Here is a 20,805-nt window from a genome sequence, read left to right as displayed (position 1 = left end):
ACCCAGAATTATACATGAATCAATCTGTCTAGTTCTTAGAAATGTTTTTATTAAATATTTTTAACTTCTGAATGAGATATAATAGTGGTGGCTTTGTGCAACACAGTGGCATGTAAAGTAAAAACAATTTAACGTGCAATAGAAGTCAGTATAAATTACCCTTCAGATTGGTCACCCAACCAGAATGTTTAGACAGGGAAGAGTCACTTAAAGCTTGCCAAGCGCAGTGCATCCCCAGACAGAGTCCTCCAAGCCAGTTTCAAACAAACTGGCTTCAAAACCAGAAGCAGGAGAAATTATTTGGCCTGTTTTGCAAATGTGGCTCCCAGGATCCAAGCTATCACTTCTTCACGGTATCTTGCATTCCTAAGTAAGCAAGCGCTTACGTAGAAACAACACATAGTTATCCTTTTATGGCAATAAATTTGATTCTGAATTCTTTAAAGAAAATCTTTTGGCTTTCTTAGCAAGGCATTCTTCCACATTTTTACATGCTTTTATGCTGAATTCTTTAAGTTGCCATTAACAGACGTCTCAGATATTGAGCTTATAAGGCCTGTACGATCACTTCTCTTCTGACAGCAATTTCTGATGGCTTTGTAGATGGCAAAGACAGGGATGATCAAACTAGGCACACCAGCGATGATTACAATAATAGCATAGACCCAGCCAGGATATCCAATCTTCTGTGGTTTTGGGAACTCTTCCTGAAAGAATAAAGTAAGTTGTATGAAGTGAGAGGAGCAAATACCCGAAAATATGTGCATTCAGTTTTTTAACAGAAGAGAAACAGTACTGCAGCAGCAGTTAGCCACAAGGGCACATGGATTTGCTGATTCAAGAGCAGTTTCCAGTTTTGTAAGGCCAGAGAAGAGAAAAACAGATAAGCAAGGAGGAGATGAAGTCCTGCAGAAAATGATGAATCCCTCATCTTTGTTTTCATTCTGTTGTCCTGGTACCACATACAGCCTATTGTTCTTCAAGAGGAAGAAAGGAAAAGTAGGTGATTTAGTGCTGTAACTTAAATTATGCAAGTATATTTAGAAGACGAAAGAAGAAATCCGGTTAGGAGAATATTAATTTCTTCTGTCGGTGATGAGTAACCAGCACCGTTGCTGTTCTGTGCTTTTAGATGGACACAGTAACCAATACAAAATGCTTTCACAGACATGGTCTTTTGTCAACACAGAAAATTCATGATGTTTCCAGCTCTTCTATGCTCCCTACCGTGCAACAGACATCTGTTGAAGTGGTCCTGTTGAGGCCCCACTCAAAATTGGATTAATGGTTGAGGGTTTTGTTCACTTCAGTAAAGCTGAATTTAGGACTTATTTTTTGAAGTGCTACTTTTTTATTATTGCTTTTTGTATTTTAACTTTTTTTAATCTGAAACCTATTTGAGATGAAAGATGAATATAACTGACTATGACTCTTACATTGAAGAAGGAGATACCAAGTAATTCTAAATAAATATTTTGGTTTTTTATACTTACATATTCAGGATTCCAAACACTGTAGAGCAGTTCTTCATTGACTTTCACCACAAAATAAAATAAGAAGATAACTAACATAATGAGAGGACTGATAACTCTCCAGGTTACCTGCCAGAATATATTGGGCTTGTGTCCAATCATGAACTCAATATCCTTGTTAAACCTAGGAGCAAGAACAGGAACTTCAGGACAATAAAAATGCATAAGGGTCAAAAGCAGGCCCAGAAGCAGGAGAGTTCAAGTGACACTCAACCGTGCTTCCCCATGCTTTGCTGATGTCTGTGTGAGTGGAGGACTGACATTGACACCCAAGATGGACACACACAGCCTGAATTTGGGGAGAGATTACTGTAATTATAAGTTTCTAATTCATACTTCCCGAAAGTAAGGTAGGAAAATTATTTTTGGAAAGGTACTTTCTTCAAGAGTTCTGTGAAGCATATATGAAATAGTTTCAGAATAAGAGATAGTGTAGGTGGAGTTTCAGGTAGTTGTTTCAGGGTTGGGTTTTTTTGTAAGCATCTCAGAGCTGCATCGATTAAAAGGAAAGACAGTATTCCAAAGAAGCAAGTTGGAATAATTTTTAAAATTACATTCTATGGATAATGCTTGCTTAATTTGGATTTCTATCAGTTTTCTTGGTTTGAGTAGTATTTCATCTTCATACTTGCTCATTAAGGGCACCTAGAAATATGTCATTCAGGTTAAGCATTGAGCACACAGTAGAAAATGGAACAAATATGTTCTCCCAAGAAGAGTCCATCCCTGTATTGCAGATGTTGTGAGCACAATCCTGAACCCTGTTTATGACCCCCACACATAATGCAGTGCTATGTGCACACACACTATTAAATAAAAACTAGTTTTGCAGTTTGAGGCCTCTATTATTCCTTTATCTTCCCTAGCTAGGCACACATGGTCCCCTGCAGCCACACACAAAAGCCTAATTAGCCAACAAAACTAAAGAAGCTTGGTTGGGATCTAATCAGCATTCCTGAATAGAATTTTCAGACCCAGATTTGGATCCACTTCCTTCCTTTCCCTGAATGAATGTCCTCTGTCCCTCTGCGGAGAGTGCTCTGTCTTGCCTGCCAAGCTCTGAGGGATGCAGATGGAGCATTCTACACAGCTCCTGCCAAGGCAGGACCCCATCTTGTGGGAGACTCAGGGCTTTGGAGGCCAGAGAGCCCACCAGTGTGTGTGGAACATGGTGATGAGGAGCTGAGACAGGGAGCTAATTTATCTAAGCAGACTCTCACCTCCTCATGTAGCATTAAAGTCTCATTGTGGGAACAGGGGCCAGAGGTCCTTTGCCCATCGCTAGGAGCAGCACAGCTTGGGCTGATACAGATTTGAGCAAGAACCTATGAGTGACTGAAGGCCTCACACTTTTTTTTTTATGTATTTATTTCTTATGTATTAATTATGAATGGGCAGATGGAGAAGTTGAACTTTCTAAGTCTCTAAAAAGTTGCTAGGATAATTACTTGCTGCTGGAATTGATAAGGTCTTGAGTCTAGCAGGAACATATCTCGGTAGCCTTGGATTAAAATCCTGTTGTAAAGCAGTATCTGTAATCTGCATGGCGATGCCTGCTTTGGGCAGTAACATCTGGCATTTGCTTTAAACAATCCTGGAATATACCTGTGTTCTAAGCTTTTAGCTCAGTGCCAGCGTGCTTATGCTTTGCTTCGGCTAGTGAAATATTTTATGCAGTTCTTCTGATAAAGGCTTACTGTAAATGTTGCCATATTTACAACATTAAGGAGTTACAGTGGCATTTATGCACTCTAGGGCACTTGGTAATGCTTGATATTCCCTTGTAGCATTTTTGGAATGTATTTATTTTAGCTGATTGTTACATTGGATTATCTGTCACAGTGCATGAATGAGAGACTTTACATCTTTCATATACAAACAAAAATCCCAACCAAATCCCTAACAAAGCATCATTTCTTCTTGTTGAGAATTTTTTTAGAAACCTAAATCATACAAGCCACCCTAAACTACAGTTGCATAATTCTAGTGACTTCTATAACAGAAATGATATGCACTTTGTTACAGCAGGACTGCAGCTATACAACTACTCAATATATACACTACTGGCTAGTGATGTTTAACTTGTGTTTCATACCTGTCTACTCCATAAATGTAGACAACTGAAAACATCTCACAGAAGGCAATTATTAGCAAAGGAATGGAGCCAGCAAAACTGTCGAATAGAGCAAGCCAGTAATTGCCAGACCTCAGGACAAAAATGAAAGCTATCAAGTAAGACCCTGCGCAGATGATACCTGTGAAAAACAATACAAAACAGCAGTACATTTAGACACAAAACCAAAAGTAACCAAAGAATCAAACAACTAGTGAAACTAGTGGTGGGCTTCTGGGTTCCTTGTGGGTGTTGAGGAGTTGCTTGTATCAGAACATTGTGGCCATGTGAGCAGGGCAGCCACTGCTGCTGAGGAACTACATCACCTTCTGGAAGGCTTCCAGAGGAACAGTGCCTGCTAGGCAACTGAGAACAAGACTGGTAGAGAACTGAGGCACATCACCTTGAATAGAAGTAGGGCATTTTCTGGGCATCTGACACAAAGTGCTCAAGCTCAGAATATCTTCTATTCCAGAAGATTCCTCACATGGCACTGCTATGGGCTGTATGACTCAAGGACTACAGGGAAGGCCCTTTGTTTCCATTTTTGGGCAGTACTCAATTTTAGACTGAATAAAGCCTCACTGAAACTTTTCTGCGTATATATATATGTGTATGCTTATCGATATATATACATATATATACACCCCAAATTTTTTATCAGTTTTAGGAGAAACTTGCCCATAAATCTGTTTGGGTAGCACTGCATTTTTTAGCATATCAGTTGCTAATTGAGGGGGGTGGAGATCACTTGTCTCTGATAAAGCACTTACCTGTAATGAGTTCCTTAGGCCATTTAGAGGGTACGACTTTGAGATCTTGTAAAGGTACAAGCACACCTTCTACATTTCCAAACATAGATGACAAACCCAAGCAGAAGAGCATGATGAAGAAGAGGATGGACCACAGAGGTGAGACAGGCATCTTGGTGATAGCTTCAGTGAAGACAATAAAGGCTAAGCCAGTTCCTTCAACTCCCTGTGTAAGATTTCAGAAGCTTCAAAAATTAGCTTCACTAACATCACAAATGTACATCTGTATTCACTGGAGTTGGTGTATGCTACAGCATGCAACAATAATTATACTTTCTTTTTTTTTCACAAGGATCTCCAAATGCAGCCATGTATTCACTGTAATTATAATACAAGTCCTATTTCATGGAACCAAAAAACAAAAAGCTGTATGATTTCGTTTCCAATGCAGAGAAGCTGTGGTGCCCCATCCCTGGAGGCGCTCAAGGTCAGGTTGGATGGGGCCCTGGGCAGCTGAAATGGTGGGGGGCAGCCCTGCCCGTGGCAGTGGTTGAACTTTGAGGTCCCTTTCAGCCCAAACCATTCTGTGATTCTATAATTCCAATTTAGCCTTGATTACCTGTTTATCCTAGCATAGTTCTGCCATCCATAAAGCACTATCACTAAGTGAGACTGTGGTGGAAAGTGGTAGCAGTGATGAACTGTTCATCAAAGGATGATATAAGCCAAAAGAAGCTTTTATGACCATTGGGAAAGCTGTTTGTACATCACATGTGCCAGAAGCTGCCACCATAGCTGCAGCCAGTAGCTGTATAGAAATGTCAAAACAGCAGCAAGCAGCTACACCAGGCCATATTTGAAAGGACTTTTCAGAGGAGTTTAACTGCTTTTAAAATGCCTTTCTCTTCAAAAGCAAAACAATATTCTTTGGAATAAACAGAAGTAAACTTTTAGCCCAAGAGCATTCCAAGCAAACCATAGTGAGTAGAAATATAATTAAAGAAAAAAAAAATGCAATACCAAAAAAACTCACCCACACTCATAATGAAAAATGCTAATTGAATAAAAGTAAAAATGTTACTACAGTTTTTGCAATATAAATGGTATCGGTATGAGATATAGTGTAATACTTACCTCACTTAATAAACTTTTCAGATCACAGGTTTCAAAATTAAGGCTTGCAAAAGTGACAGGATCAGTCATGTTGCACAGCTGCTGCATTTGCTCAAAGTTATCTTGGGTTACATTGCCCTCTGGCAAATCAAATGCATTCATCAAGGTAAGAATATTTCTGTAAAAGAGAGATACAGGTATTTTGAAAGTGCTTATTTGTAACACCCTCAGAATTCATTTTCATCCTTGAGTTATTAAGAGCACAATGTCTTTCATAAAGAAGTTTCAAAGGAATCAAAGCTTTTGCTGCTTAGGATCAGATTAGGAAATTGGGAAGTCCAGTGGTTTCACACAAGTGAAATTCTTCTTTCTTTTTCCCAGATGAGCCCAGTGATGTCTTTCAGGACCCAGATCACAGCTGAAGGGATCAGACACTTCGGAGATCCCTACAACAGCTGGCTGCTCCTCTTTGCACTGCAAATGGATGTGCTTAGCCGTTTAGCCTGGGAAGCTCTTGGGGTTGTGTCAGGTGCTTGCAGTTACACATCGTGGACTTCCCCAGCTGGGTATGGCAGAGCTAACTGGTACCTGTGACACCTGGCAGCCCATCTGAGAAAGGAGACTCAGTTTCTCCATTGAAATTAGGTACCTCTGTGACAAGCAGAGTAAATGTGGAACTGACTAAGGTTATATTGCATCTATGCCATGCACTGGCTCAGCTAACAGAGATAATTCTGAATTCTGCAATTTTTAGCAAAGTTGCTACACAGTTTTTCTGTGTTTGATAAAGATTAAATGAAGTAAAATGGGAAGATTAGTTACTCTAGCTCTGGGTAATTGTGTAGCATGCAGACTCACTAGCAGTAATTAAGTGCCTACACTGTAGTCCAGATGTGGCCATTTCTCAGCATTATTTCATTTCACTCTAAAACTGTAGGTATTATAGTGTGTTCTGATGAAAAAAATGTGTCATGAACTGAATCTGCCTTGATGTTTGCAGATATTCACATTAACTGCAGTTATATCTCAGGTGTTTCAGGGAAAAAAGCCACCACCATTCAAATACAGAATGACCTCCCCTGTTACTTTTGGAAACGCTGAGGAATAATGTAAAATGTGGTTGCTTATACAACATCTATGTAGGAAATGAAGTAGCTCATACAATTATCACTCCCTGTGAGGTTCTTTTGTTTTTTTGGGGGGTAGCGGGTGGTCCAAAAGCACGTGTTTGTGAGCTGTAATTACTCAGAAATGATAGAGGCGTTATGGTCACGCTAAGAGAAGTGCTTCAGCCAAACAAACATCTGGATACTCTGCTTTTTCAATAACTTACGTGTCGAAACAGTCATCGTATCTTTCTGTGGCTCTGAATCCAATGATGGAGTATATGACAGTCGCTGCATAGATGGATGTGAAGCCATTGATCACAGAGATAATCACAGCATCTTTCTCACAGTTATTGCTGCAATTCAGAGAGAAGAGACAGTGGATTTCAAATGCATCCCCAAAACTGGCTACCAAGACGAACAGAAAAGTAGTTTACAGATGCTTTTGTACATCAGTATGGGCTCTAAGGTTACTGTAGTGCAGCTGCTAAAGATAGATTTAGTGAATTCAAACTCAGTGCCTTAAGCAAACTAATAGCTATGCTTTTCTTTTTTCTTTTTTTATCCCCCTCAAATAACCCTGTGCATAAGGAATAATTGCCTCTGTCTTTTTCTAACTTCCATGGCAAGTGGAACAGGAGGAGCAAAAAAGTATGTCTCCTCCTCTTTGTGCCTCACATGCATGTATGCATGCACATATTGTAGGATGCAGGTAGAGTATTCTGCTGCAGGGTGAAAGATGTGGGTGTGAAATCAGCCAAGAGGAAAAAGCAAACAAAAGCTTCCAGTAAACTGCAGTATGGTGAAGATACAGTAGCCAACAGTATTTTGGAAGAGTTTTGTTTGACCGTTGGATGCAAGATGGCTCAAAATGTCTCCAAACTTTGGAAATACTATGGGAATGGTAGGCTGAGAAAGTGGGAGAGGTAATTTATTCTGCTGAGAAAGCTAAATTGCCTTGTAGAGACTTTTCTGCTGCAGACATTTCTTTTCTTGTCTGTGCTGAGATGGAAAATCCACATAGCCAGGAAGAGACTTTCATCTGAGAGGATAGGTAAAGAATCAATTTGAAATTAGTTAATGGTTTTATTAGAAGGCTATAAAACTCTAGTTATTGTATTTCTCTTGGACAAGGCAGGGCTATTGGGATTAATCTGATGTTGTCATATTTAATTTTATGATCACCTTCGAGAGGCGACGAAAGCCAGCAAAGACTTGTGATCTTTCCTGATTCATAGCACTGCAAGAAGGTATGTAAGGGGTTGAGGGCACTGGGTTGAAGTTCTCTGCCATTTCTGCTGTCATTTTTTTCACTGTATCGTGAGACAGGCTTATATAATGTATTTCTTTCTTTCAGAGAAGGTGAGATGTTCAGGCCCCTCCTCGACACAAATGCAACCAAACCAATTGCATTTGTGCCTCACACGCATGTATGCATACACATATTATTGTAGGACGCAAGTAGAGTATTCTGCTGCAAGGTGAAAGATTTGGGTTTGAAATCAGCCAAAAGGAAAAAGCAAACAAAAGCTTGCACTAAACTGTGGTAATTTGGAGGTATTTGTCAGTAATATTGGGCTCAGAGAATGCCGTGAAGTTTGCCTTTCAAAAAGACAATGATGAAAGGATGGCAGGCACTAAGAAGCATTGATGGCTGCTCCAATATTTTGGGAGGCAGAATGCAGCACTACATCCTACTTTGCTGGTTGGGTTAGTCCCCAGGTGAAGAGTGTTTGTACTCCATCTCTTTCTTGGCCCCATCTCATGCACAAAGGAAGCAACTGAATCTGAATTTAAAAATTCCTAAATACCTCTTCTAATCCCTTATCAAAAGATTACAGCTGTCATCTGTGAATTGCTTTGAAATGCATGTAACATTAGCTGTGTGAAGAGGAATAGCAAAGCCATGCTCCTGCCTTGTGGCAGGTAGCCAGTCCCTGCTTTCTAACATGACCCACACTGTTGTTCTTTAGGAAGTCATCCAGCCCTTGGACCTGGAATCTTTGGCTCCTGAGAGTAGGATCAGCAAGACAAGTTGTGCCTTACCTGGTACACAGGATGGTGTCCCAGTCTCATGATTACTGCGTAACAGTAGGGCCAAAGTGGATAGGCTTCTTTTGAAAGAATTAAATATTCATGTAAAAAATGGCTTTTGCCTGAATACTTACTGAACAGGGTTGTAACTGGAGAATGAAATGAGGCCTCCAAAGGCCAGGGAGAAAGAGTAAAACACCTGTGCACCCGCATCCAGCCATGTCACTGGGTTAGCCAGCTCAGTTACCTGGGGCATCAGACATACAGTCTATGTAACATTTCTAGTTAGGCTGAGTATGAGGAATTTTAAACAACAAGAATGTCAGACATGCAGTACTTACATTTTTAAAGAGTGTAAAAATTGTCTGTTCTTTCATCATACTTACTTTTTTTTTCTTTTTTCCCCTCAAATGCAAACCTATCTGCAGGTTTTCTGCAAGTATTTTGAAAACTGATAAACAATTGACTTTCTAGTAAATAGCTGACAGTTGCCATGCCCATTTCAGAAAGGTCATTATTTTGCATTAGCAGTGACCACTCAGAGGTCTGCTCATCAAACATGAAAATCTTTTCAAATTTTGTTTAAAATCTGTTGCACAGTTAAGCCATCCTAGTAGGTCTTTTGTACAGCTGTCCCAATTAGATGGTTTTCCTCCCAGCTATGTGATTTGTGCTTTCAATCTAGACTCACCCTTAACTAGAATGCCAGGCATCCCTGGAAAAGCAAGCAAGCTCCCTTGAAACAGCTCCCTTGCATATCTGCAATGATCCTTCCATTTTTTATAACAGGTTTTGATGGAGGAGATGGGGAGAGTATACACGTGTCTGTGTATGTTTTACATCTGATTCACCTGTTGGAATCAAGGCTTTTAAGATGCCTGAGGGTCAGCCAGAAAGGCACGACAAGAGGAGATTCGTTTTCACTCAGTTGTTAATTACAGAGAGAACTCCATCGTGGTTTCGACACGGCATGGACTAAGCAGTGACTTACGTTTGGAGTGAAGAGAAACACGATTCCATTGACTGATCCTTTCAGTGTCAAGCCACGGATTAGAAAAATGGTAAGCACAAGGTATGGAAGAGTTGATGTTATGTACACGGCCTGCACAAGGAGTATGTAAATAAAACACTTAGAATGAAGCACTTAGCTGAGGGCGTCTCAGAATAATGTTTACTTGCACAGATGATATCAAGGACTGGCACACACCCAGGTAAATTTGTACAGATATGTTTTGAAGAAAATGGTCAGCAAAAGGCAAGTGCCTCAATCCTGCAAACGTTAACGTTAAGGTGATGATACTTAAAGACTCTTATTCTAGAGTCTCTATGGACAAGTAAGCTGAGCTGCTCAAGTGAATGTCCACATCGATAAAATCAGGTTAAATCAGATCAATTTCCATCTCATTCAGCTTTCTCCTTCAAAAAACGTACCCTATGATGACACCTGAAATTTTAGACATGCATTCAGTCATTAAAACAGGCAGTTTCTACGCTGTGTTCAGATCCGTGTGAATAAGGTCTCACAACAGCATAATGAAAGTCATCTGTTTCATATAAAACAAAATAGAGTACCTTTCCTGTTGTTTCAATGCCTCTGATTGTGCACACATACAGTATGCCCCATGCGCATGTTAAGCATAACAGAAGCCACCACTGTATAGTGCCTGAATCTTCAATAGAAGTGGAGGTGTTTAATGTTTCTCTATACCAGAAATAATCCACGGGAGAGCTCTTGGCACATTCTTCAATGTAATCTGAAACCACAAAATTATGGTCTTTCTGCAGGTTAAATAATAAATACCGGTGTTCAAAACTGTACTATGTAAAGTCAACTAATTTGTTGTTGGAAGATTTCATTGCTAAACAGATTTTAAAATTTTCATTGCTAAACAGATTTTAAATTTTCAAAAAGAGTATTATTTAACAGGGGTACAGTTGTCATTGTTATTTCTTAGTCATTCTTCATTTCTTGTCATTGTTATTAGTTAAAGTGAGAGGATTGATCCATGGCTAATTCAACCATTCTTTGAAGCTCTTTCAAAGATTCTTCCTTCTATGTGCTTTTTGTTTCTTCCTACAAATGCAATTAGAATCCTCTTGTGCCAAGGAAAATAAGTAGAGGACTTATGAGCATACATGCATGTATATTGAATGGATTATTTTTTTATGCAGAAGAAAAGTAGCTAGGATGACCTTTATAATGGTTGTGCACTTTTCACGCTTCATCTCAAAGAACATCAAAACCAACCAAAAAAACAACAAGCCAAATAACTGTTTTGGGCTTTCAATGTACACTCTGCTGTGTCTCGCCTGGTAAAGTCTGGGCACCTGCCTGCAGCCTCCTGCAGCCTGAGGGCTCTTCACCTCCCACCAGTCAGCAATACTTCATCTTTCTGCCTTGTAGGGCATAATTTACGGACTTGTCAGCTCAAATTGGAGTCCAGGAGTTGAACTCCATGATCCTTATGCATCCCTTTGAACTTGGGATATCCTGTGATCCTATGATTCTAAGCTGGACTTCCAGCTACCTGCAAGACGCTGAGCCATGCAATACTCTGCCTTGCCCTGCCCTTGCATGATGCTGGAGGAGTGCAGCCCTAAAGGGCCGCTCACTGATCCATGGGAACAACCTGCTCCTTTGCTCCATGCAATCTTGTGCAGGGCTGGTTGTGAACAACAAAGTTGCTCTCATATCATGAGACAATGATATTTAATGTAGATCATGCATATGTTTTCTTCTTCATTTCTTTTCCTTTTCAATGAGCTATCAAAGGGTTTTTGGTAAAGAAATGGGAGAGCACAAACAGGGACTGAAATTGATTTTTGCATTGTGTACGTGAAACCTGCTGTCTTGGCATCTCTCACTGGTATAGACAAAACCTTTATATTTCCTCCCACATTTTTACCAGTGATTTATATTTCTGTTCAGATGAGAAGCTCAAAGCTGACTACAATATGTAGACACTGTTTCATAACTTACAGATTGCTTTGAAACTCTCAGCACTGTTTTAAATCAGTATGGAGAACAAATTATCCATTTTACTCCTGGTTACAGATTGAAGATTCAAAATATAATTAGCTTTTTTTTTTTTCTTCTTTTTTTGTAAATCCAAATCATTAATGACGTTACTTCGCCATTTCACAGTATTTCTGCTACTTAATATTAGCATCGATAACTGCTGTAAGAAACACGGAAGTGCTGTTCAGCAGTATTTCAATCAGGCTGGCATATGTGAGTTACATATGCCATATTTGAATGGCCAGAGAAGAAGGGCCACATTTAAATCTGGAAAATGTTAATGCTTATGCTAAACTTGCACTTTGTGAATATTCTGAATGTAAATACATCTGTCAAAATCTTTCCAGTGACTTCAGCTTCAAAGTCTCATATAAAGCATCCATGCTGGCCTCAAAGATTAAATATCAATCTTTATATAGTGTGCATTTTTACAGAACACAAATATTAAAATAGCCCAATATTCCTGACAGTATTGGCTTGTCTTACTGTTGTCTTACAGAAAAAGCCCTCATTAGTGTGGTTGCTACAGACAAATAAATGTACTATGAGTCAAAATGCAACATTTCATAGAACATACCTGTTCTGTTATCAATGAGAGGACAGGTACTCCAAGGCAGGGGCTCTTGGAAGGAGTTGAAGAAATACCACATTACCCAGGCAATGATAGTATTGTAATATAAACTCACCAGGAAAGATACACACATTGCTGCTATGCCTGAAAAAGAACAGAATTTAGGAGCCAAGTTTATGGGCAGATTAACTCCCACCAGTGAGGACAGTTCCTATTCACAGTTTTGCCTTTTGATATCTAGGAAATCTGAGAAGCTAAGTATATGTACAGATCAACTGAATTTTTCCTAAATGTGACCCAGATTGTCTTTCTCCTCCACAGTGTCACCACAGAGGTAGGTAGAGGTGTGTGAACTAATCTTATTTGTATGGAATGTTCGGCTGCCAGAAGGCAAAGCCTGTGAAAAGCTGTAGGAATCAAGTTAGTATCTCTCCTTCTCCACTTGCTCCCCAGTAACCTGTGGTGACTTCTCTGTGAGAGAGTAAATGCTAATGATTAGGTCCTGAGAGCAATTAGGTTCTGAAGAATTTAGAAAAATTCCACATGCAATATCTTTTGTAATTGATTAACAGACACAGTTGTTGCATCGGTGATCTTAACTGTCTGTATCCCTTTCAAGTATGTGACGATCACAGAATCACAGAGTGTCATGGTCCAGGTTGGAAAGTTCCTCTGGCGACCGTCTGATCCAACCAGAATATGGCACACTACAAGAAAAGTCTGAAGCTTTGTTCTTAGTTCTAGTGCTTTATTATGTGGCTTTTTATATCCTCATCAGACTTACCAACACCTTTCAGGGCAGGGTGAATGGAACTCCAAACTCCCACACTGCCTTTCCTTAGCCTTTGACCAATGGCAAACTCAAGATGAAGCAGGGGGATACCCTCCAGAATCAACAAAATCAGGAAAGGGATCATAAAGGCTCCTGTAATGGACAAGAAAAAAAGAAGCTTCCTTTTCACTGACATACAACAGTAAAGCACAAACTTCAGTTCTGGGTTTTCGAACAGTGAGTTGTGGAAACCCTTCTCTAATTCATCTACAATGCCTTTGAATAATGTCCAAGCAGGAAACCTCATTGTGTGTGTGTTTCCAGATAGGAATTGTTATTCTTCCCAAGTGGCAAACACACACCTAAATTATTCACTTCCAAGGTTAAACTCTGAAGGAGCCACCTTTGGATTGGCAATGAAGGTAAGACTATTACTTTCCTGGAATGACTTTCATTTTTTTCTGTAAAAGTTTTGTAACTGTGAATCATCCAAGTTATAAGTAGTTGTTGAATGAGCTAAGAACAATTAGGCAGGAGCATGGAGCAAGGTGCCAGCCCCAATAAGGTTGTCTCCATAAAATGGCCAATAACTCTTCCTGAAAACTGTATAAAACAAGTGTTATGCTTTAGTAGGTGAGATCTGAAGTTCAGAGTTTAATTCTTGTTCATTTTTTTTCTTAATAAAGTGCTCCGCAGACATGGAGATAACATAAAACACCACACTGGAATACCCAAGTGCAGAGGCAAATGCTTGAAAACTGTGTCTTAATAGAGTTATAGCTAAATGTCATTACAAACTATCATCAGCTTCCAATCACAGATGGTAAATAGTACAGGAATGTGAACAAAAAAAATGCAGAATGAACTGCTCATGTTTGGGTACCTGCTGACTTTTTCCTTATGTATGCAATGAAAACTGTATAGAAAGTGATGGAGAAAATTTGAAGAATGGGAACTATGGTTTTTAATCCAAGGCAGTTGAATATTTTTGGAAGATCTATAGTATGTGTTCAGCTACTTCACTGTATATCTTTATAATGGCATACATGGCAAATAATCTGTATTAAAATTTTCTATGGGCTTAAATGAAGTCTGCTAAAATCAACATTGCTGTTTCAATTGGTCACTATTACAGTGAAATTAGCCAACTATGCTCCTTTTCTTTCTACTTTTATAGAATTCAAACAATTCTAGTTATTCACCTATCTTTGATTTACATTTTAAAGATTTGGTAAACACTGTTGATACTGACATTTAAATGCATAAAATGCTATTCAGAATGCTGAGCACTTTGAAAATGTGCATGCCACACCTCAGGTTGAATGATAACCACTGATGAACTAGAAAATATGTTTTTGTTGAATCAAGATTCAAAAAGTAACTGTACAGACACAGTTTTTCCAGACTTCTTTAGAGCGTTTCATTTAGCAACACAAAAACTTCTTACTAAAAATCTAAAACTGTTCAAAATCACTGTAGCTCATTTGATATCACTGCAAAAGCAGGACTGACAGACTGAAGAGGCCTCAAAAGAGAGCCAAAAAGAACAATTTGGGGAATGGTTTTCGTTAGTGAAAAAAATGAACTGATATTTGTAAGGAATTTTGCTAAAATTCCAGCTCTACTGACTCTTTCTCAGTTTTTTCTGTGTCACTCTGTTGATTTGGTAAATGCAGTACGTAGGCATCATCATGAGAGAGAACAGTATTCCATTTGTTTTCTTCCCCACTTTGCATGTCTGAGCTTCTTTTCCTTTTTCCAGAGACCAGGCAGTCCTTGCAAGATCAAGAGCCTTGCAGCTACAAGTTAGATCAAGGTGGCCCAGACTGTTACTCTCTCACTTTAGAGGAAAATCAGGACATTTTTAACACCAGAAAGGAATGGAGGATGGTGATCCAGCCTATACTTGGGGAAACTGAACTACTGCTACCCAGAGCCACTGCTAACAATGCAGAAGAGTTAATTAGCTGTCCCATTTTGTCTTTATAGACTTGCTTAGGTGTGCTGGAACGTGATCTGATACACACTTAAGGGCCCCTCTTAATCTGATAAGGCATGCAGTGCTTGCAGATTTGGCTCCGGAGAGTTTGTACTCAACTGATACTCCACCCTATTCCTGTAAGTAACTTCTCCCAGCTGTTTCATTCTTGCTTTTACAGATAGTAGGACTTATGCAGTGTATGTGGTAAGTGTTCTCTCACCACTGTGATCCATCTTTGTACATCCTGCTGACTTCTTCTCTGCATGGGAGTGTCAGTGGGACAACCTCACCACACACAACCTCTGCCCTTTCATAGAGATCAAGTTATTTATGTACGGAGATAAAAGCTGGTCATATTCTCCTATCTCACATCAGGTTGGCTCACACTTGCCCTCGTGTCCCACTCAGTCCCAGAGCTCTCCTGAGGGTAAGATGAGACAAGGACAATATGACTGTGTTTATACCAGCAATTTTAGTTCCAGAGTGTTCTCTCAGTTTTATACCAGAATCTCAAGACACTTCATAATAGTCTACAACTTGACCCTACAGAGTTTGTATGCCTGCTCCATCTTGATCTTGCCTTATTAGTTTCCATTTTGGCTGCTGGATAGGCTTCTACCGTACATCAATTTCACTTTTCTCCGCTAAAGACCTTCCTCAGCAATGGATCACAGAATCACAGAATGCCCTGATCTGGAAGAGATCTAGGAGATCATCAAGACCAGCTTCTGGCTCCACACAGGACAAAATGGGAGTTAATGCACAAATCTGAAAGTGTTATCCAAGCACTCCTTGTGTTCCTGTAGTTTAGGGCTGTGCTAGCTACCCTGGGCAGTCTTTTCCATGTCCATTGTCCTCCAGGTGCAGAACCTTTCCCTAATCCCCACCCTGGCCGTCCCCTGACACATCTCTATCCCATTCCCTTGGGCCTTGTTGCTGTTTGCTAGAGAGCAGAGCTCAGTGCTGCCCCTCCATTCCCCTCACAAGGGGCTGTAGACCACCATGAGTATCTATATAATTACCTGATCCAAATACTCCTCATTTGCACTCCTTTTCACCTTTTGAATCTCAACTTACAAGAATGGACCAGCACATAGTTCTCCTAAGATGAATTTCCTAATAATCTCTGTTCTTAATCAGGCAACAGTGAGGTCTTTCAATGACTTAGAAATTCTCACCGTGGTCAAAGATCTTGTTGTATAAGGAAGTAAACAGCTTTTATAGTCATTTTAACCTATGGCCACTTGTTTCTTATACTTATCAAGAAAAACAATATATATTTTTGTAATTATCACCTTGGCTAGCACAAGAGGGAAGATCAGGCCATCCTCTGAAGAATTAGAAGCATTTCCTTATGAAACATTTCCTTTAGAAATCATTCAAAGGTAGTATCAATTTTTCACTTTCAGATAGGAAGCAGGCTGATTTATATTCTGTCTTGAGCTTCATTTTTTCCATGGCTGAGCCATTCTTGCAAATCTTAACTGCAAAGTGCACCTCCACTCACCCAGCTCTAGCAGACTGGATAGACACTGAGGCTCACTTTCTGAGGTAATGAGATTCAGGAATAGCACTATCCATACACAAAGAACTCTCTCCATGGACAGCGTGATGTACTGCTCCAAGTTTCTCAATATTAAGCCATCTTCTATGGTGAGAGGACATGCCACAAGAGCTCCATCAACTTCTAGTGGATTTCCTGAGGCCTCAGGATACATACGAGAGGTATTTTTATTAATGTGTTGTAAAAGAAGTATTTAAACATGACATGCTCTTGAGAGAGCAAAGGGACTCCATTACCTTCTTTGCACATACACAGAAAGAAAAAGGATGCCTTTCATAGAGTTACCGAATAACAGTAATTAATACACTATAAACGTATATAAATAATGAGCAATCTTTCCAGTCTGAAGACCTTCCAGCTGAGATATTGCATTCTGATCCTGCTTCAGTACTGTATTACAGAACACGTATCTATGCATCTGTAGAACTATTGCTTTTTTTTTTCATAAGAAGTGCAATCTAAGATTTTCTAATGTAAAATTGAAAAAAAAAAAAGGCTTTCACAGAAAAGGGAACACAGATAAATTTCAGGCTGAGATGTTTACATTATCATATCCTGAATGTTCAGCAGTACTTAGAATACCAGTCCCAGAGAGGAAGCTACCCTGTATTGACTGCTGGTGTCATTGTCACCACTTCATTCAGTGTGTCACGCATGGAGATGAAAAAGTGGCAACGTCTACTAGAGACATACGTGAGCTGTAGACTTAGAGACTTATTTTTATTGATGGATTAAACATTAAATATACATCCTCTTTTTTATAATACTCATCAGGGATGAAACAAAAATGTTTAACAGTTGATTAAATGACATGTTGCTCAATAACGATTAAACAAAAGCTATGTGTAATGTCAGAGATAGCAATCAAATGAGAGGAAGTCTCGATATCATTACACGAGTGAAAGCACTGGGGCAAACACTGCAGCTTTTACATCATGTGTGTATTGAAGTCTAGCTTCCCAGTGGTAATGATGTATTTACAGATTTTAAGACTCACATTATTTTTAAAAAGATGGAATATGCTCTACTGTACTTTTTTTTTTTATAGTAGAATATAGTTCTTTTTTAAAAATATGAACTTATAATCCACAGCAACAAAAGCAAATTGTGTAAGCATCAGTTTCTTTTTCTGTGTTTGGATGTAGTTAAAATGTGACCACAGTTTTATGTGCAGGAAGAGGCAGCCCTCAAATAATTCTGTATTTAAACACAAACATTTGAAAATAAGAGTTGTCTATATAACATTGTCTTCCTATGTACCTCCAACAAAAGCAATTTTTCACAACCCCCTGAAAAAAAAATCCACTTTCAAAGAAGTTCATTAACAACAAGGATATATTTTGTGAATCCCTGTATGTCATTTACATTTCATGAGGACTATCAAATGTGCAAATGCTGATTCACAAACTAGATGGACATCCAACTTAATCCTAAAGAATCCTTGCTTAAAATGTACACCCTTGCTAGCAGATCTCACTGGTGCTAAATGGCTCTAAACTGTAATCCATTTAACTTGTATTTTAAAGACAAAGAGGCTAAGATTGCAATTCTAGACACTTGGAAAGTATCTTCATGATGCAACTTACACAACCTTGAATCTACATGTACTTTATGGGATAATCTATGGTTCTGTGATGACTTAGGATTTGTTCTTATCCTCTGTCTCTTCTCTTCATGTTTCCCCTCACACACCACCTGCTGACAGTAAGGCACCAAGGCCTCAGCAGATCTGAGCAGCCTGCAGATGACACCAAACAAGATGTGTGACAGCCAACAGTTGCTGTTTCAGGTAGCAGGTTCTTGCCCTGCCCTTACTGCATTTGGGAGCTGTCCCTGAGAAACAGGAATGGAAGCGCCTGAGGGTCCTGTGCTACCCTTATTTAAACATTTAACCTTGTAAGGAGAAATCTTGGTACAGGCAGAGATATTCCTTTCTCCTCATTTTTCATATTCCTCATATTTCAGCAGTGAAATGCTGAAAAATAGTAAAAACCATCTCAGGTGCTGGATTAGCCTGCTTCCAAGTCAACCTGCAAGGTTTTGTCTGGGTTAACTTGGAAAAAGCTGCAGAATGAGGGCTATGACTCTTCTTGTCCAACGTGTGACCTTTTTGTTACAAGAGCTGGCAACGCTGCAAGTGACCTTCACCTCACTCTGTATGCCCTAAACATCAGTCAATGTTTAAAAAAACTTAGTAATAAAAACATTTATGCTTGCAAGTCACCTGAATAATGTGTAGCCAGATGCCCCTGAGTTTGTATCAGTAGCTCTTGACAAAGCCCTCCTTGATCCCTACTCCAACTAAGAAGATCAATTCTTAAACATCTCTCCATGTACATTTAATGAAAATTACTTCAAAATACGGATCTTTAAGACATAGATTTGCTCCTTTTTCCTTCAGGATCAAATACTCCAAACGAGCAAACACTTTACTCATATCCTGGAGTGCAATGCAGATGCCAACTTGATACCAGGCAGAACAGACTTTCAGAAAACTGTTGAGAGCATGGCAAGCTCCTGGTGCTGAAGTATAGTTGTATGCATCATCCCCAACTTGACAGCTTGACTCAGCATGCAAGAGTTGCCCAAAATCTATCACTTGCTAGAGCAGTAGATGTGGGGAACACGTGCAAATGAGTTTCAATGTCAACATACCTACATTTGGCTCGTATTCAGCTTTTCATCTGAAATAAGTTACGTATTGCTTCCCTTACAGAAAAATCAGGTTTGAGACAAATGTACACGTGTAATACTGTTTCAGAGGGAAAGTAGACACAGTGGGATATTAATGTTGTTGTATAATATTTAAGCAATGATCCAGCTTAAGGTAATTTTTAAGAACTAACAGCAAATCAGAGAATTTTAAAATATGGTCATTTAGTTCTAACTTGAACCCTAAGAAGTCACAGTAAATTAAATGGTAAACAATATATATTCAGAATTTGAATGACTTAATAACACTAACTTAAAAATAAAAAAAAGTCAATTACTTTTGTGCTTTTACTGCTGATATTGTAAATCATTTGCACACTGACACTACAAGCAATTCACAGATCAGTCCAAGACCAGTGAAGACCCTATTATGAAAAGATCATTTAGGATCATGATTAGAATTTTAAACTGAGAAAACATACTGCTTACATGACAGCACAAAGCTGATTGCATCAATCATTTCTCAAAATAAAAACAGTCCCTTTTCTCTTGTCACCAACATGACTTAGTGGAAGTTTACAACCTGTGAAATAACCTCTCCATCAGACAGTCTTCTAGAGAAGACCATCACTGTCTCTATAGGAACTGACCTGTTCTAAACAAAGTATTTCACTATTTGTTTCCCAAAAGTGAATTTAAGCCTAGCTTACACACAGCATTAGTTAAGATAAATTAAAGGCATACCTCCTCCATGGCTCTGGCAGAGATATGGAAACCGCCACACATTTCCTAAGCCAACACAAAATCCTACACATGTCAGCATGTACTGAGCCTTGTTGTCCCATTTAGGTCTGGAGTCTGCTTCTTCTTTCTCAAGGACCTCAAGTTCTGTGTGAGAAGGTATCCTGTCCTCCAGGCCAGGATTGGGTAGCTGTAACTTCACCATGTTTTAAATTTCCTTCCTGAAAAAGCTCCCACAGCAAGGAGTTTGTGAAACAGGCAGCTAGTTAGAAATCTGCACAAAAAGAGACCATCTATTTGCTGTCTTCAGCTATATGTAGTGAACCTTTGGCACTAAACTTGAAACTGCAGAGCTGTGGTAAAAAGAAGCGTCAGCAAATCATCCAATTGACCAAGTCAGCTCCAACACTTATTAATGCTTTATCTGCCAAGGTTTTATGGAACAGTCTGTTCATCTAGTATAAGGCATTGATTTCAGTTAATGTAATTCAGGAGATAATTTGGCTATAAACTGTAATCACCTATAAGGTCACTGCCACTCCCCTGTTTAAACTCACTTAAATACATATATAACCCCAGCAGATATGAAGTAAAGTGATTCCACTGGCCTTGTAAGTCAGTGGAGGCTTCATCGGTTTTTTTTTTTTTATTTTTTTATTGTGAATATAAACTTGTGAATCATCATTCCATTCAGTTTCCCACAGAATATGCTAACTACTGAAGCATCTTCTTCTTTCTCTGCAAGAGGTATTCTGTTAAATGCTCAGACAGAAAGGATGGAGAACAAAAGGGATTATAAAATTTACAATTATAAGCATTATCTACTTACCCTTACAACTAGTTTAGAACATCTTG

The 20,805-nt window shown here is 39.1% G+C and overlaps 1 protein-coding gene across 1 annotated transcript; it reads right to left on the bottom strand.

The window, feature by feature from the left end:
• Nucleotides 1-27: 27 nt before the first annotated feature.
• On the bottom strand, nucleotides 28-20,306 carry SLC6A19 (solute carrier family 6 member 19). Its single transcript, XM_052704713.1, has 12 exons — nucleotides 19,954-20,306; nucleotides 13,025-13,165; nucleotides 12,247-12,384; nucleotides 10,223-10,404; nucleotides 9,642-9,752; nucleotides 8,785-8,897; nucleotides 6,844-6,972; nucleotides 5,532-5,688; nucleotides 4,419-4,623; nucleotides 3,628-3,787; nucleotides 1,494-1,656; nucleotides 28-707 (listed from the first exon to the last, which is right to left on the bottom strand). The coding sequence occupies exons 1-12, from the start codon at nucleotides 20,153-20,155 to the stop codon at nucleotides 498-500; spliced, it is 1,911 nt and encodes a 636-aa protein (XP_052560673.1). The 5' UTR covers nucleotides 20,156-20,306; the 3' UTR covers nucleotides 28-497.
• Nucleotides 20,307-20,805: the final 499 nt, after the last annotated feature.

The sequence above is a fragment of the Tympanuchus pallidicinctus genome, unplaced genomic scaffold (genome assembly GCF_026119805.1).
Source record: "Tympanuchus pallidicinctus isolate F22 unplaced genomic scaffold, pur_lepc_1.0 scaffold5, whole genome shotgun sequence".
NCBI lineage: Eukaryota > Metazoa > Chordata > Aves > Galliformes > Phasianidae > Tympanuchus > Tympanuchus pallidicinctus.
Note: the sequence above shows the minus strand (reverse complement) of the source record. Positions and strands in the feature narration are given on the sequence as shown.

Bases quoted from the DNA above. Each gene is read 5' to 3' on its own strand.
- SLC6A19 (XM_052704713.1), bottom strand. From the start codon at position 20,155: ATGGTGAAGTTACAGCTACCCAATCCTGGCCTGGAGGACAGGATACCT. The intron at 12,385-13,024 runs GTAAGTCTGATG...GTTCTTTTTCAG, and splicing joins CCCTGCCCTGAAAGGTGTTG to GCATAGCAGCAATGTGTGTA. The intron at 3,788-4,418 runs GTAAGTGCTTTA...TGTTTTTCACAG, and splicing joins GCCTAAGGAACTCATTACAG to GTATCATCTGCGCAGGGTCT.